Source organism: Stegastes partitus, unplaced genomic scaffold (genome assembly GCF_000690725.1).
Source record: "Stegastes partitus isolate 25-593 unplaced genomic scaffold, Stegastes_partitus-1.0.2 Scaffold2166, whole genome shotgun sequence".
Lineage (NCBI taxonomy): Eukaryota > Metazoa > Chordata > Actinopteri > Pomacentridae > Stegastes > Stegastes partitus.
Window position 1 is genome coordinate 1 of NW_007579897.1, and position 16,940 is coordinate 16,940.

The following is a 16,940-nucleotide window of genomic DNA, read 5'->3' on the forward strand; positions in this document are numbered from 1 at the left end:
TCAAACGCGACACAAGGGGAGTTTCGAGACACGTCGCGACCCAATCGGAGCGCGGCATGCTGACGGCGCGGCTCGGATTGGGCTCAAGGCCAAAAAAAAAAACACTGATGCGTCGGTTCTATGTAGTGTCGAGATTATGTTGAACAACTGGGCTGCTCTTGTTGGTGTTTGTACTGTCGGTGGTCCTTTTTCTTTCGCGCCTGCCACGGCGATGACAATCTTAGTGGAGTGGCATGTGGCAAGGCATGCATCGGTCATCCCCGGGAAGGACCCTTGAAGCGAACGTTTCAACAAATCGGCATTCGACCTGCACGCAATCGCCAAGCGGTGCCACGCTATTGGCTTGATAGAGGACCGCGCTCATGTAGCTGCACAAACGGACACCGTAGTGGAATTATAAATCCGCCTTCAGCGTTTGGAACATCCCGCTCTACGGTTACGGTTTTGCCCGCTGTGAGCCGACTGGCGTTGAGCTACTCCTGTAACCGCAACCTCGTCTCACCGAACCCCCTCCTTCCAAAAAAAAGGAAAGCGGCGAAATGTCAGTGCCGAGCGGGAGGTTTGACATCCTCCATCCTTCTGCTCTCGCTGCTCTTCTCTAATGACGCTCCGCTGAAATGTCAGACCAATTAGCAGCTCTCCGTCTGACATTTAACTGGCAGATAGCAAAACAAACACACAGGGAGCTCACTGGACTGGTCGGACAGATAGTCCTGCGACTACTGGTCTCCTGATTGATTAGGACTGCTGCAGCCGTACAGTTAAATATTAGATATTTATAAAGTCCTCGTAAAGGTTGGAACTCAGGAACTCTGCGTCTCTCTCAAGTAATCAAAGCAGGTAGAGCAAATAATATCTGTCTTTGGCCATTTTGCGAGCAGCCACCTGACATTTCCGAGAAGCAGCCGGCAGTGATCAAAGCTCGTGCGATTCCCTCCTCTCCCTCTGTTCTTCATCTCCTCCTCCTCCTCCTCTTCTCCCTATTGCCTTCAGTCTCCCTCTTTCAGCAGACATCAATCAGGCGGGCTCTGAAGCGTGGACTCGTTTAAAGCACCACTCCATCCACGGCGGCGCTTGAGCTCCTGTCTGTCTTCATTTCTAGGTGTTACCTCTGCCGCCAGCACTGCAGGTGTATGTACGAAGGTGTGTGTGTGTTGTGTGACTGTGTGGGTGAGGCTAACTGTGTGTGTGTGTGTGTGTTCGCCCGGAGCACGGCTATTTTCTACCGGATCAGAGAAGACAGACGAGGCGACGCAGATATTCGGTCACAACTGCACACGTGTTTTACAGCAACAATAATCAGGAGTCGATGCAGACAGTGGAACAAGACGGAGAGTAGGTTAGCAAAAAACAGCACTCCCTTTAGGCCTTAGTGTCATTCACAGTAAATCATATTTTTCTCTGTTTAAAGGGTTGTCTCCCTTGCTTACACACACACACACTCAGACACACACACACACACACACATATACTGAGGCCTGGCCTTCAGCTGTACCATCTGGTATCTAAATCATGTGAATTACAGTCTTCTTCCTCTCCTACGCGCGCACGCACACACACAATAACATGAGAGTAGAGAGAGAAAGAAAGAAAGAAAGAAAGAGAGGTGATTGACTGTCATTCTATTTATCATACATAGTCTCTGCATAAAGCAACATGTGACTTTTTTTTTTTTCTCCATTAGAAATCAATATCCATCTACGCAACAGTGAGCTCTAAATTTAGCCACAAGAGACGGAGAGAAAGGAAGAAGAATCAAAGTGAACGAGCGAGCTAAAGAAAGAAAGAGATAGAGAGAGAAGAGAGAAAAAAAGAGCACAGCTCCATGTAAATTACAATCTTCATGTTGCATTGAACTGTGAGCAACGGCACAGTCGAAAGAAAGGGGAAATGAAGGAGTGAATGAGTGAGTATAAACGCCAGCGCGCTGCCCGTCTATTAAACATTAACAGCTTCATTTATATGTAAATGACCCGACAGCTACAGAGAGAGAGAGAGAGAGAGATGGTGGGATGTAATGTGAGTTCAGTGCGAAAGAGAAGAAGAAAGGAAATGAGGGATGGAAACAGAGGAGAGGACGGGATGGCGAGGACAGGAGAGGGAGACGAGGCTCCTTCATTCAGTAGTCTTTCACATGGGTGGAGAAGTCCACGCTGTCCGATTTTTGTCCGACTGCACGTGCATGGGTGTGCGTTTGGGGGGACGAAGGGGAGGAAAAAAAAAAAAAAAGAACAATAAAGAAATCCACCGACAGTAACGCACACTCCGATGCACGTGCACACACTCCCAGCTGATGACCAATGGAGTGACACACACACATACACATAAACACACACGCACCTCCCTCTCAGGCCTTTCTGAAACCGGGGAAATGAATCCCTGGGCCGGAGGGAGGTGAACCAAAAAGTCGCTTCTTGGTGGAGGAGGGATGACGATGATGACTGCATGTCAGCTCTCCGACGGTTTCGGGGGGAAGATGATGACGAAAAACAAACAAAAAAAAAAACAGAGACACACAAAACCAAGAAAAGAATCTTGAGTGAAACAGCAAAAAGGTGAAGATGAGAGATGGTTGAGTTAGCGTGGTGTGTCGTTTTGCGTGTCGGGGCTAGCTGGGTTGGTCCGGCTAGCGCGGGGGTCGGAGGTTTGGCGGCCGGGCGCTCAGCCGTCGGACACAGGCGGGGACACCCAGCCGTACTTCTCGTGGGTCTTCACCAGGGACTTGAAGGTGGCCTCGGCTTCCTTACGACTGAAAGCTTTCTTGGACTTCCCTGCTTTCCTACATATACGGCCCTGAGAGAGACACAGAGGGGGAAGGAGAGAGGAAACGTGGTTAGGACTGCGTGGACAGATCAAAACTACAGAAAACTGTCTATCGATGGACTCGTTCTTTAACTTGTTTAGGATTCTCAGTGGAGACACTGATGCTGCCGTCTCAGCCAAAACTGCACCAGACATTAAGGACACCATCTTTCACCACATTTCTTAGAATATAAGGAGTTTTAAAGACCTGAGGATCTGAATGTCTATCATTGCAGATGTATTGCATATCATTCCACATTTTGGGAAGCCTATTTATGCTCTGACGTAGAGTTAAATGAAGATTTATACCACAATCCACCGAGTATGTGGTACTTTGTACACTTGAGTTCTAGTATAAGATTACAAAAACAAGCTATCACATGGTAATATGACCACCAGAGATGCTGGAAGACAGATTTTGATATGTTTAGACGAAGCTTGGCAAGCTGTTTGTCTCTGCTTCCATTCTTAATGCTGACTTAAGATACCTGGCTGCAGGTGGAAGTGTTCTAAAAAAGACATATTCTTCAATCTGTTCCCTCAAAGGTCTGATTTTGATCATATTTACAGTTAAACTCTTGAAATGTGAGTCTTTTAGGAGGCAGATATGTTAAAATAAAGTCAAATACAGGGGTTTTAGATTTCCACCAGGAGTAAAACAGCATTAAAACAGAAAGTATATCTGACCTGGTAAATATATATTAGTTTTGCGCAACTTTTTTTTTGCTTTCTACTCAAACTTTTTGTGAGATAGGGCGGGTTTTCCTGTAGAAACATGTACCCATGACCTCTGTATTTGCTGGCCACAGCTCTTCATTTCAGTGCTACGTCTGCCAAAGAAGCTATTTTCGTGCCATACATTTGTTTGGCTGTCTGTCAGCAGGAAACCTTCAAATTATGAATGAATTTTCACCAAACTGAACAGACAAACAGATCCTAAGCCAAAAAAAAAACTATTGATTAGATCTTGGCGATGATCTAATTCTGGAATTCCTGCCATTAAGTGACTAATGTATTTTTGCTCAGCGGTATACAACTAATGGAGACGGAGGCTTTCGTCCAAGTCCTACTCTTGTTGCAGGAGCTGCAAAATCAATTTCACTTTAACTTCCAAGCCAGTACGTGTGGAATTTAATGCCACAACTAACAATTATTGTCATTATTGATCACTGTGCTGATTATTTTCATGATCGACTGATTAACTGTTTGCCCTGAAACATACCGAAAACTGTGGAAAGTAACCACCACAATAACTTAAAGATTGCGGAAGTTCAAAGCACAAAGATCTTCAACTTACGATAATGTAAAACTAAGAGAAGCAACAAATGAGCAGGTTACAGTGAAAAACTGAAGCTTCAAATAAAAGGAAATGTTTCACGCACCCTGCCTTCGCCCTAAGTCGGCTGGGATAGGCTCCCCGCGACCCTCATGAGGATTAAGCGGTGTATAGATAACGGATGGACGTTTCAATCAATCAGTTCCTGTAAAAATCGATGCGTTCCTTGTGTATCTTTCATCTTATTACTCTTGATGACATTTTAGATATCACCACAAGATAGAGTCAAAATAAGAAATGTTCTAATCTGACGCAGATGCCTCCTTTTCCACCAATGGGAACCAAGTGCTTACTTGGAATTTAAACCTTCGAAGGGACAGTTAATTTACTTTTCCACAGGCTAGAGAGCCACCATAGAGTCGTGTCATTACGTCACTGTATTCATCTGTTCGGACGCCGGTTTCAAAGCTTCCTTTGATTTATTCTGAACTTCTGTTGAGGACCACAGGGCACAGAAGCAGTTTGTCTCTCCCATGAACCACAACTAGACAGTCTGTGGTTATAAATGCTGCTGCAAACTACAATCAGCATTTGTTAAAAGACAGTTTATATGCTGGTGTTTGCAACATCACCTATAAAGATCAGCCGGCATTGAAAATGAGACGAACACCTCATCCGGTGTCTAAGTACCGCTGGTTTGATTCAACAGTGAAGCTCTGGTTTTCCTTCTTCTTTGGATTAAGCGAACAGGCTCTGTGTTTTTAAAAATGGTGGTCCCTAAGTTTCCCTTATTGGTCACAAGAATCCCGCACACAGCCCCTAACGTGAGCAGCTCTTGGTTTCACACCAAGGAAGCGTTGGTGCCACTTTGGAACCATTTTTCCTGGCCGAGAGCTGGCTCTTTGGCCGTCGAAGCGCAAAGAGCTGGTCTGAGATTAGACGCCGTTTTCGGACCACCGCTCCAACTGCCTTGGTGAAAAGAGGGGGTAATAATTAAGGCAAGAGGCTTTAAGTAAAAAAAAGATTTCCATGTTAACAGTGATTTTTGCTTTTGTGATCTCCTCAAAAAAAAAAAAAAAGAATATAATTTTCTGAAACTTCAAAAACCAGCACACGTCAAATTATGGATATGCGCCGTCAGATCAAAAAGAGAGACGGTTCTTTTGTTCGCAGTTGTCAGCAGGGTCTTGTCAAGTTCATTTTGGAAATGCTCTTTCAAGTCTTTCCAGACCATATGTAGAGAGACAGAAACACACCCAAGACATGCACATGGATGAAACTGACGGCGAGCGCACAGCTGTAGGGGAGATGTTGACAGGAAGTGGTATGAAGGCAGGTTGACCAACATTAGATCAATGTTTAAAGGCACGGAAAGAGCTTTTAAGACGTCAGCTCCAATCAGAAGTGAAAACATACCCTCCAGTACACCAAGCAACAGGGAGATAAGTGAAGACGAGACATAGCCGCTGCACTGAATGATGAAAGGGTTGTAACATATGACAGAAATACATATATGTGCATTTAACTCTACAGTTCAAAGTGAGAAAAGCACTGTGACATCTGACATTTTCCACCCAGGCATCACCATTTTAAAGCCCTCCCTCCTTCATATACTGAGCTAATAATATACATGGGATAACATGGGGGGGAAATAAATGGAGAGAAAAGGTGTGGGCGTCGCCTGCGATGATAAGGTTGCTTATTCGGTTACTGGCGGCGGCGCTGAGTCTTCCCTGAAGAAGTCTGCGTGGGAGGATGAATGGAAAAAGAAACAACTGTCTTCATGCAGAAAAAAAAGATGGATGCTGGGAAACATGCACAGCCATGACAAAGGTGTGATTCATACCATTGTCGCTAGTTTTTCAACTTGAAAACGTCACAAAGGAGAAGGTCGCGACAAACACATGTGAAGGCACCATAGACCCACTGATCACACTGCAGCTATACTGAAGCTTGTCTCACTAGACCGTAGTAGTGTGTATATATATATATATGTTGGATACTTTATTGAATTTGCTTGTACTTGCTCTGTAACACTGCACCACTTCGCTCTACCCAGAACATTTTCTTGGCAGGGAGAAAGTGGCACCAAGACTTTCCACTGAAACCAATACTAATGAAATTCCCTCAGATGGTGAGCTCCTCCGCATGCTGCAGTGCAGATAAATGCCCTCATATCATTACACATCCATAGCATGCGCCTTAATCGTCCAGCTATCGGCTTCTATCCTGTCTTTTGGGCTAAAACAAACAAACCACGAGGCTAGCATAAGATCTAGTCACTGACACAACTCGGCCATCGTCTGCTGCTCAGTCGTTCTCTCGTTACTTAAAGGATAGTTCTGGGAATGAGGCCTATTTGATTTGAAGTGAGAAGATTGATACCACTGTTATATTTGTACAATATATATGAAGGGAAAGGCGGCAGCAAGTCATGCTAGCTTAGCGCAAACAGTGAAAACAGGTGCAAACAGCAGCTAGCCTCTCAAGCTTGAAAATGGAGAAATGGTTTTAAGTGTCAGTACATTGTTTTTGGTTTAGTTTGCTTCAATTAAGACAGAATTTGCAAAGTCAAAATGCAGTGTTTTGTTTTGTTTAGTGTTCTTGTTTTTCATTTGAAAACTAAAAATGTCCACTGCCAACAAATTGGACTTTTTTCTTAAAAAAATAAAATAAAATAAAATAAATTGGTTACAATCAAAACTTCATTCACGTATATTTTACTGGGTTTTTGTGAGAAATCATAAAGAGAAATATCTAAAACCCTGACAGCTACAACCAAAACCTATCAAACCCCGACAAATCAAAGAACATTTCTTATTGATGAGCCATCAGGTTGCTTCAGTGCTAAACAGGCTACGTTAGCGTGACTAGCGTTAGCTTTTCACTTGACTTTTCAGACTGTATATTTCAAAAATATTGCCAATTTAATTGATTAAAAAATACCTGAATGCACTGATTTATATGCTGAAACAGTAAAAAAAGATTTCTACTGATATTTTACATGCTTTTTTTGATTTTACCCTGCTAGTTTTTTTTGTTTTTTTTGTGTTTTTTTTTTTTTTATACAAAAAAACGGTTGAGCTTTGGCTATTTTTTCAACATTTTTGCTGTTTTTTTTCTTTTTTTTTTGTTTATTTTAGTTTTTCTCTGACCAACATTTATAAAATGTATAGTATACTTTATTGCTAATTATATTTTTAAATGCCTGTTTGTGAATGTGTTTTATGTACATTTTGCCAGTACCACATATAATCAATAATTGTTTTCATTATAACTTAGTATGTTCAGTTTATAACATGTCACTACTTTAACAAATAAGCAAATCTGAGAAGCTGAAACAGCACAGTTTTGATATTTTACCAAGTTTAGTAAGTGTTAAATAGTTGCTTCAGGATGTAAATTGTATGATTAGTGCTTGTGGCCATCGTTTGAGTTGTGTGATAGGAAAAAAAAGCAATAATTTTGGCAGCCTGCATTGGACACTGTGTCCCCAGACAACACTGGCTCTCTCATGGGTCCAAAAGATATCAGCCCACAGTGTTTTTTTAAACTATTTTTGTCTCAACACCAGGATATAAGAATCTAAATATGACATTTAGGTAAACACTCAAGAGATTAAACAAGATACCAAATTATTTCGAGGGGATCCAACCCAGTGAAGAGTTTTACCAAAAAGTTGATCTTAAGACTGCATTTGTGCGCCGCAGTGTGATACATCACACACCATTAATTCTCCCCGCTCCCATGACATGTGATGGATGATCATCATGTCCTATTGCGTACTTGCTCAGGCTATTTTGGGTCAAAACTGATGCAGGGGATAAAGGGGGATGAGGTGATAACATTGAATGATCTGGAGATTAGGGTTACAGTTTCCATTCCTGTAGCAACAGTGGCCTCATTTCACTGTGAGGCTTAGAGACACTCGCACTCTCTGTCTCTGCTGGGCTCTCGGACACATTCTGAAGAGCTTGGCTTATTATTTCCCCTTGTACTTTCATCGGTTGTGAAATCAATCCCAGTTACAAGTGTCCATCACGTCAGCTCATTTAACCTGATATTGAGTTTGACACATACATCGCTGGACGTGAAGTCATTTCATTGAAACAAGGCAGAATGTGGCTGATCTCATTGCCAGTATGAAGGGGATGACAAGATTTTTGAAGCTGATTAGCAGCGGAAATAAAAAAAAAACAAAAAAACTTCACTGTGGATTGTTTTACTTGTTATAAAAACTAAATGCATGACTCACTGAGTGACTCACTCACATATTATATGCGAGGTTTGCTTTCTGTTCCTCTCTTTTCCGAAGCCACAATGGAGGACAACCTCTTTTCTCAAACAGCGGATCAACACATCCTTTAAAATGTAAAACAAACCGACAGGCTGTCACCTAAGCAGCGCTCCCTGAAACCTGCTCAGCCTCTCTGTGCAGCCAGAGGCCTGAATACAGATTACCCAGGCTGACAAACACAGATAATGCACCGACTGGCTACTGTCACAGAGCTAGCTTGACAAAAAGCTAGGATATGTTGTTCTCATTTCAAATCACATGCAGCTTCATTATCCGTGCATATCTCCACATCCCCGCCATATGGTTGCTGTCACCACCTCAAAATGGCGGGCCGCTGCCTCGGATGGATATCTTTATGGCAATTGGCCATCGTTAAAGAGGTGCGATTACCATGGTGATCGATGGCTGGGAGGACCGGTTCCTCGGCTGAACATCGTGTTGTCATTAAACCAATCTCCGTGAGCATCATGTGCTTGTTTTTAACGCACAATGGCGAGCGATTTCTCACTGGTTTGGTCGTAATGCAGACAACATTGTGTGCAAATTAGATGGACTCTTGTTTCCCGTCACTGAAAACAGTTGTTGTGTGCCAGATAGAGGGAGGGAGAGAGGCTGATATTGCCAACCTGTAATGAGAGAGCGTGTGAATGGGACACTGTGACTTGAGTAATTGTGTATTGGTGCACAAGCCTGCACAAAAGTTTTTGAAACGGGGGGAAATCGAGCATTAATTAGCACCATTGTGGTCGAGGTCGTCGGCGAGAATGACATCGCATCTGATGGACGGAAAGTAAAAAATATCAGCTTGTGAGAGAAAGACAAAACAGACGCGTTTGTGTGTTTGTCTTCGCGAATATGTGTGTTGCCGTTCAGCCTAGCGAGCGCCCCGGGCCTATGCAGTGCCATGTCAGTGTTTATCTATCTCAGCTAAGCGCTCGCTCGTTGAGAGGGACACACTCCTGTAGAGTGGCTGCTGGGTAATCGTGTGAATGGAGATCAGTCAATGGGCAGAGCAGGGAAGGCCCCAGTGCATGTTGGGAGGCAGCTCTGGGGGCCGAGGGGGGGGGGGGGGGGATTGCATAACCCAGACATGTGCTTAAAAGGGTCGAGATAAACAAACAGGGATCGATGTCATCATCATCCGCATCAGATCAGTAAGGAGAGCCCCGTGGGAGCGATGGCGGGGTCATTAAAGGGTAATACCAATGTTTGGTTTTGCTAAGTTAGTTTTATTGGGCAAGGTTTCCTGTCTGCACGCTGTCAGGCTGCATGTATCATTCAGATCGAAAGAGCAACAGAATCCATCACACAAAAGAGGAAGTTTTAAAGAGGAATTTCAAGGATTTTGCACATGAGGTTCAGCTTCCTCGTGACAGTTGGTGTGACTCAACCCTACGTGGCTCTGCGGTGTGATTTCCAAAGCTTACAAAAAAACGAACCCCTGATATGTCATCAGGGTCGTCTCAACTGTCAGGGTTGAGGCCGACAGGTTTGAACGGTAGTTTTCGAAACAAACTGGCGTTAAGTAGACACATCATGAAATCTGCTGCTATCTTTGTGACTAAAATCAGGATATCTGTGGCTCAGCTGTTTCAGCATTTTTTAAAACGGTTTTTCAAATCCTGTTTAGTCCGTCTATTGTGATTTTCCCTGATTAGTGTGTTAATCAGTCTATAGAATGTCAGAAGACTAAAAACCAAAAAGCTCCCTTTTCATCTGGTGATCAACAAATTATTGTAGAAATATTAATCTGAGAAACTATTCCTTTAAAACCAAGTCACCTTGAAATTTGTAAAACATGTTTTTAGTGAGCACCTGGCAGTGGTGTGAGATACATCTAACAATAGCTTGATAAACAAAAGAATTTACTCAGAATTCTTTGTTCAATTTACACAACGGTGAGCAAGGATATGTTGGAAAAGAAATCCGTGGCAAGAGGAGAACAGGCTACAGGCAGTATTAAATAGACTATAATTTTAACTGACACTGGTGTATTACCTAAACAACAACACATCAGTACGGATCACATCCCAAACTGGATCTCATTACAAAGACACCTCCAATATAAAGAACCTGACGCTGAGCTTGACCACACTAGATGACTGCACAGGGCTTCATTTCCTGCCACACGAAACAGATTACACTTTGGACAGAGATCGTCTTAAAACTGGAAGCTAAATATCAGAGGAACAGACAGATGGTCACCTTTAGATCTGTCAGATCTCTTCAAATCTCATCCCATCTCAGCTTGCGGGATCGTACGCACGTCTGTGCTTCCTCACATCTGCAGGTGAAGACACGTGTAGCTCTGTTGACTTTCAGCTCAGCGCTGTGTCACTGCATGTATCCTCTCACACTAAAAATAGAGAGGGAGCTTCTAAACAAGCCACATCACTTTTGTCACAGGGAACCGGTGGCCAAGGACGGATAAATATACTCTGTGTATTTAGTTATACATAAAGGTCTGCGCGTTGTGTCTGTCATGATGCGTGAGAGACAAACACATCTCCCAGAAAATTAGGAAACACGCAAGCGGTGGTGTAGACACATATTCACGAAGGAGGCAAACAAAGAGATGAAGAGATGCACACACACACACACTCACACACACTCACACACACACACAGGAATAATTAATCAATATTGTTTCCATTAGCAAACCGGAGAAGGAAGACACTGCACCATAATTAGGGAACACTGCAGAGCTGCTAGCTCATCTCTTCAAGGAGCAAATCAAGATGAACACAGGCACATTTTCCCCTGTCTCTCTCTCTCTCTCTCTCTCTCTCTCTCTGATGTGGGCACAGTTTTTGCATGACCTCTCTTGGTGACAGATGCTTAATGACTACAGATGACTCTGGAATGATGTTCAGTTATATCATCAAAGACCAAAAAAAAATAATACATCACTAAGGTTGGGGGCAGGGCAGGAGAATCCAGTGACAGTTTACATAAGGTCTCATAGCACAGTGTCGTCATACTGCTGATGTCAAAAGAGAGTCGGCGAGGGGGAAGGCACAGAGTCTACGGATGAAACGACTGGAACAGGACGCAACAGTGAACATTTGAAAATCGACAATGATTCTTATTTAGCGGAGAACAGAAAATCTACTCAGAGTTTAAATTATTACGGTCTAAAGTGCATTTGGAAATGCAGCCATTTTCGTTGGAATTGCAGAGCTGCTGCTCCTGCTGCTGCTGCTGCAGTGCACTGAGGATGTGAAAAACAGATTTGACAGGATTACATAATCCAGACAGTCTAAGTCACTGAGGACTACTAGGTAGGCTACCTGCTGTCTCTATTTATCCATCTGTCTTTATATCGTCATCATGTGTTGAATAATTGCTTTAATACTCCTGTAGAATAATCTGGTAGCACCACACATATTATGAGGCTGCATTAGAGCATGCAGGGGGACTTTTCCATCGCATGGCAGCAGGTCTTTGTTGTCAAAGGATGCTGATTTATGGAGGTGATAAAAGGAGAGCAAGCCGAGACTGCAGAGAAGAGCTGGCATGAAGAAGACACCAAGGGTTGCACTGCATGAAATGGCCGCCGTAAAGTCACATAAAGATTAATAATATTCACAATCATGGGTTTGCTCATAGCAGATAGGAGGGGGAGCGAGGAGTCTAGCAATCTGAGATATGACAGTGTTACACTTACAGCACACTGAGTGAGAGAAAATGCTATAAATAGCCCCCATGTATGGAGCAACCTTCAATATTATGGGACATTTATGGATTGTGATGATATTTTTCTTCAAAAATTAAAAATGAAACGGTATTTTTATTCAAATAGGCTTGTTTCATGAATCTTTCCTGTCTTGACAGATCACTCTGGCAGCGTCCAAAACGACACTTGGTTCAACAAATTATAAACACAGGTCGATTTGCATTACAAATAGAGAACCAAATAACCCATATTTTATCTTTTGCACTATAAGAAATACTGGTTTTAAACTCCATATAAGACTAAAAATAAAGAGCCACAGTGGATATATGCGCGTAAGAGTGGTTTTACGCATTAATTACGCATGACGCATGACTGTCTAATGGAATTGCTCATATCCAGTGCGTGACATGACTGGAAATAAATGTACTTAGAGGTGATTAACATGCCGGATGGTTTATGATATTCCAAGCAAAGACCTTCACCCACCCGCCCCCTTCCTTCCCCTCACCTGTCCTTTTACGAGGCTGGCAGCAAACTGCCTCATGACCGCCTCCACCGTGTAGGCGCTGGACCATCCGCGGGGGGTCAACAGCTCCATGCATATGGCCCCGCCGTCCAGCACGTAGCCGTTCTCCAACCGGGGCGTCAGGACCCGCATGAACGGCGGCGAGAAGGGGAAATTATCAGGAAAGGTGACGTTGAGCAGTATGAACTCGGTGCTGGTCTCCTTCATGTCCTGCCACAGCGCCGAGTCCTTGTCCACCTGGTGCAGCTTGACGTTCCAGTCATACAGGTTGTCCTCCACCAGCTCCACCGTGATGAAGTTGTCCCCTAACCTCCTGATCTCCTGTAGCTCCTTCATCAACCTTCGCGTCCGGACCTGGGTGCAGTGTTGCCGGTGAGGCGCCAGCGGTGGTATCGAGGAGGCACTGGTCGCTTTACTCCCGCCTCCTCCCGTCTGCTGCTTCTCCTTCGCATCCTTTCCCTGCTTATCCTTGCCGGTCGGCTTGTCCTTGCCGTGCTGGTCCAGCTTCCTCGCCTTAATCTCCGGGGTGCTCAGGATGTTGGTTTCGTTGGCGGTCTGACAGTGTTTGTTGGCGTTGTTTTTCTGGTTCCCTTTGGTCCCCTTTAACGAGCCCTGGTGGTGCTTTGGGTCCTCAGTGTCTCGGTCGTGCAGACGGATCAGACCGATCTTCCGCAGTAGGGTGGCCATAATTTTTTATAGAATTATATTTCTCCGCCGATCCCCCCGCACAGGGGCGAGATTCACCCTTTGGAGTCGGTTCCCGCTCACAGAGACGACCTTTATTGATGCTGATTATTAACCTTGTTATACCGCAATCCCCCCTCCGTTCACTGCAGCCTCAGGATGAACACAACCGGGGGAGCCTGTGCTGTTTTCTCCTCAGTGCATCATCTCGACGCGGCTCGACTACAAAAAAAAAAAAAAAAAAAAGCAGAAAAACAGTGAAACAACAAATAAACGAGAGCTTAGATGAACACTCGCATCTAGACAACATGAAAATGGAACAAGTGTTGTCACGTAGATCAATGGGATCCAGTCGTTTTTTTTTTTTTTTATCCCTACAAGTGGACGGACGTTATGACTGCAGTTGTTCAATGATAGGACGATGCGTTACGCAGAAGCACTGAGCTGATCTTATACTCGCCTACATTTTAAGAGAAGGGTGAATAGTATATGATCATGGCGTAAAAATACAGGATGCAGGAATGTAGACACCAGAGGAAAAATCACAGAAACAAGCAAAGGATGCAGGATGGACAGGAGGGGAAGTAGTGCACTCCAAGGTTGCTGTCGCCCAACGTAAAGAACACTTTAGACTCCTGTAGGAATTGCGCATGAATAATACAGAAACACAAGCTGTAGGAGGTAAAACGCTATTACTAGTCATATGCATTAGCTATGAAGGCATACACACCACATAAGCTGATGGAAAATACTATAGAATATATAATCAGTGAGGAAAAATACCAAATAACCCAATGTGGCCACTGTAAGATCCGTATATGGTTAGAAATACGCACTTAAAGTCCTGCTCTATGTGAGAACAGAATAGATTTTCCTTTATCTCTCTTCTCCTGCCCACACACACACACACTCAGACCAACACCAGCAATCCGACAGCAGCCTGTTCTTACCGTGGACTGGTCAAATTCACAGTATGTCCCGTTAAATGTCCCGTTTACGCAGCCCGGACACCGATCCTGCCGTGCGTAAAATAAAAAAGACAAACGAAGAAAAGGCTCCACCATCCAGTAAGACCTGCCGTCGGTGAGAGCTGCGGTGAAAGAAGAGGAGCTGAAGAGCCTTTGATGTGTGTGTGTGCAGCTGCGGCAGCTCCAGCTTTAATGCAGCCGAGGACGAACCAACCCCCGGTAATCCTGCTCAGCCAGTCTCCGCTCACCGGCGAGGCGCTGCGAACGCTGCGCTTCAAAATAAAAGTCCCGAAGTTGGGAAACGTTTCAAGCAAATCGTCGTTCTCATGACACATTCCAGTCAGCGATTACAACACGGATTACAACATATCAGTTAAACTACATTAATTCGTCTCCTTTACTAATGAAATTATTTGGCCTGCCCCCATCTTTAACGCTCCATTAACAGGCATCTAACCTATAAGACAATTAAAAAAAACACAACACAAACATCAAAAGGTTAGCCAGAAATTGCAGTAAAACTCTATTCCAGGCTGAAACGGTGCTGTAGTTCCTAACATAAATACATTTGCAGACTACACTATCCATGGTTACCAAAACATTACCTTTATTTTGAAGCAGTTTACTTATTTCGTGGTTTATTCTCTGCAGCTTAACGTGTTTACCTGAAACAGTGGCGGTTGGCCAGAAGGAAGATGCCAGGGGAATGTAATGTCAGCGTCACTGACGTTCACTTTAAGTCTCCTCTTTTGTCTCCAGTGAAGTCAGCACCAGTGTATTTTTACTCAAAGTGAAACCGCCTTTTACTGTAAGCAGAGCTCAGCATTATTCTAGAGGTTAACTGGAATCAACAGGCGTTTTGCAACACTTTCTACTTGTGTGCAGGAATATGTGAATAGCAGTGTGAACTCCAGTCCTCAGGATCTACTGTAGAGCAGGTTAGCTGCAGTCTGCAGCTGTAAAGATGGAGAGTGAATACTGTCCTTAGAAAAAAATACTGGCTCTTAAATGGTTCTCTACAGGCCTCTGGTTCTTCAAAGCGCCATCACCAATGAAAAAGCCTCTTTATTTAGGCAATGGCCCCTAATGTGCTATATGTGGTTCTTAAAGTGCTAAAGATTCTTTGTTAATATAGTTTAGTGTCGGGTAGTAGGGTAAAATTACTTTATAATCATTATTAAATCATAATCATTAGGTCTGTAAACATTAGAAAACAGATATGCCGATCATAGTTTCCCATATCCCAAGTGTAATTTGTTGTACGGTCTGACCAACATTCTAAAAATCCAGATATTAAAAGTATTAGAATGGAAACCCAGAAATGGTGCAAATTCCCACATAAAAATTAAACAAATGACCATTAAGTCCTGTTATCAGAACAGAACCAGGTGGGTTCACAAAACACTACCTTGTAAATGGTGCTTAAAGGTTTTTCCTGTCAGTAAAAATTCTTCTTGAACAACATCACTGGGAAGAGCTACTTTTGATTCCAGTTACCGCCATAATTTTCTGAGTGTGCTGAGTTAACAGTCGTACTTTATATGGACACAAACTGTCTCTGAAATGTTGTGCTTTCATACAGCTTTATAAAGCCCCTCTCTGATCATTAATTAAAGCCCTAAATACTCTTTTCTGTGTATCAAAGTTACATATTTAGATTTTTATTTCCCAAGAAAATAAATCATGTTCATGCTTTAAATTATTTTGATGTAACTGTACACCGGTGCTCCCTTGAGAATGTGCAGGTTTATAAAACACCCGCCTGCCTCTCTCTGCACACACCTCTTCTCACCTGCAGCACAAGCACACAACAATGTGAAACTACCCCAGACCACAAATTGGTAAGTTGGAATAATTCAGCCACATCTGTTCGAACTGCAAGTTGAATGTAAAGAAGTTAAATGACACAGAAAGTCCCATCCTGCAATTTGACAGGATTAGTTCCTGAAGTTTGTGACATATGAAATCCTGGAAGTCTAAATCTGTGTTTTTGAGACCGTGAGCTGGACACTGCAGTCTGAAGGTGCAATTGCTCTGCCAAGCTGTTGAAAATGTTGTTTCACTCGTAATGTTTCTTTCACATCATAGAGAACACGATATAGACATGTTAACAAGGTAAAAACAAAACAAAAAAAACCCCCACAACCTTAATTTTCACCCTTTACGTAGCAAAACAAGGGAGTCGATGTGTATCTGAGAACATCTACAGCAGGAGTGTCCAATCCTGGTCCTTGAGGGCCACAATCCTGCATGTTTTAGATGTTTCCTTCTTCCAACACACCTGATTCAAATGATCAGGATCGCTATCAGGCTTCTGCAGAGCTTCATGCTGAGCTGATCATTTGAATCAGGTGTGTTGGAAGAAGGAAACATCTAAAACATGCAGGATTGTGGCCCTCGAGGACCAGGACTGGACACCCCTGATCTACAGCAATTTGAGCCACACCTGAGTGAGTAACACTGGGCTTAATAACCTGTCAGCAAAACGGTTGTTTTAGTCTTTTAGTCTCAGTCAGGCTTAATCAAACATACTGGAAAATCAGCAGTGAAAAAAAACTAACACTGTGCTATGTATGTATGTTTAGGCAAGTTTTATCAACACAGTCAGCCTACAAAGTAGCCTAACAACACAATATAGCTCGTTGGGGCGTTGAAACACATTTTGGATGTTGCATATATTTCCAAATTAAAGATACTGCGATAAGTAAACC

At 43.3% G+C, this 16,940-nt stretch overlaps 1 protein-coding gene across 1 annotated transcript; it reads right to left on the reverse strand.

Moving 5' to 3' along the window:
- Positions 1-1,260: 1,260 nt before the first annotated feature.
- Positions 1,261-14,417, reverse strand: ube2ql1 (ubiquitin conjugating enzyme E2 QL1). The gene is made up of 3 exons (XM_008304212.1): positions 14,212-14,417; positions 12,560-13,483; positions 1,261-2,793 (listed from the first exon to the last, which is right to left on the reverse strand). The coding sequence occupies exons 2-3, from the start codon at positions 13,262-13,264 to the stop codon at positions 2,662-2,664; spliced, it is 837 nt and encodes a 278-aa protein (XP_008302434.1). The 5' UTR covers positions 13,265-13,483; positions 14,212-14,417; the 3' UTR covers positions 1,261-2,661.
- Between the last annotated feature and the right edge of the window lie 2,523 nt (positions 14,418-16,940).

What these genes read in the sequence shown, in the direction of transcription:
- ube2ql1 (XM_008304212.1), bottom strand. Translation starts at nt 13,264, where the DNA reads ATGGCCACCCTACTGCGGAAGATCGGTCTGATCCGTCTGCACGACCGA. An exon ending in CCAGCCTCGTAAAAGGACAG is followed by an intron (nt 2,794 to 12,559) that starts GTGAGGGGAAGG and finishes TGTCTCTCTCAG; the next exon opens with GGCCGTATATGTAGGAAAGC.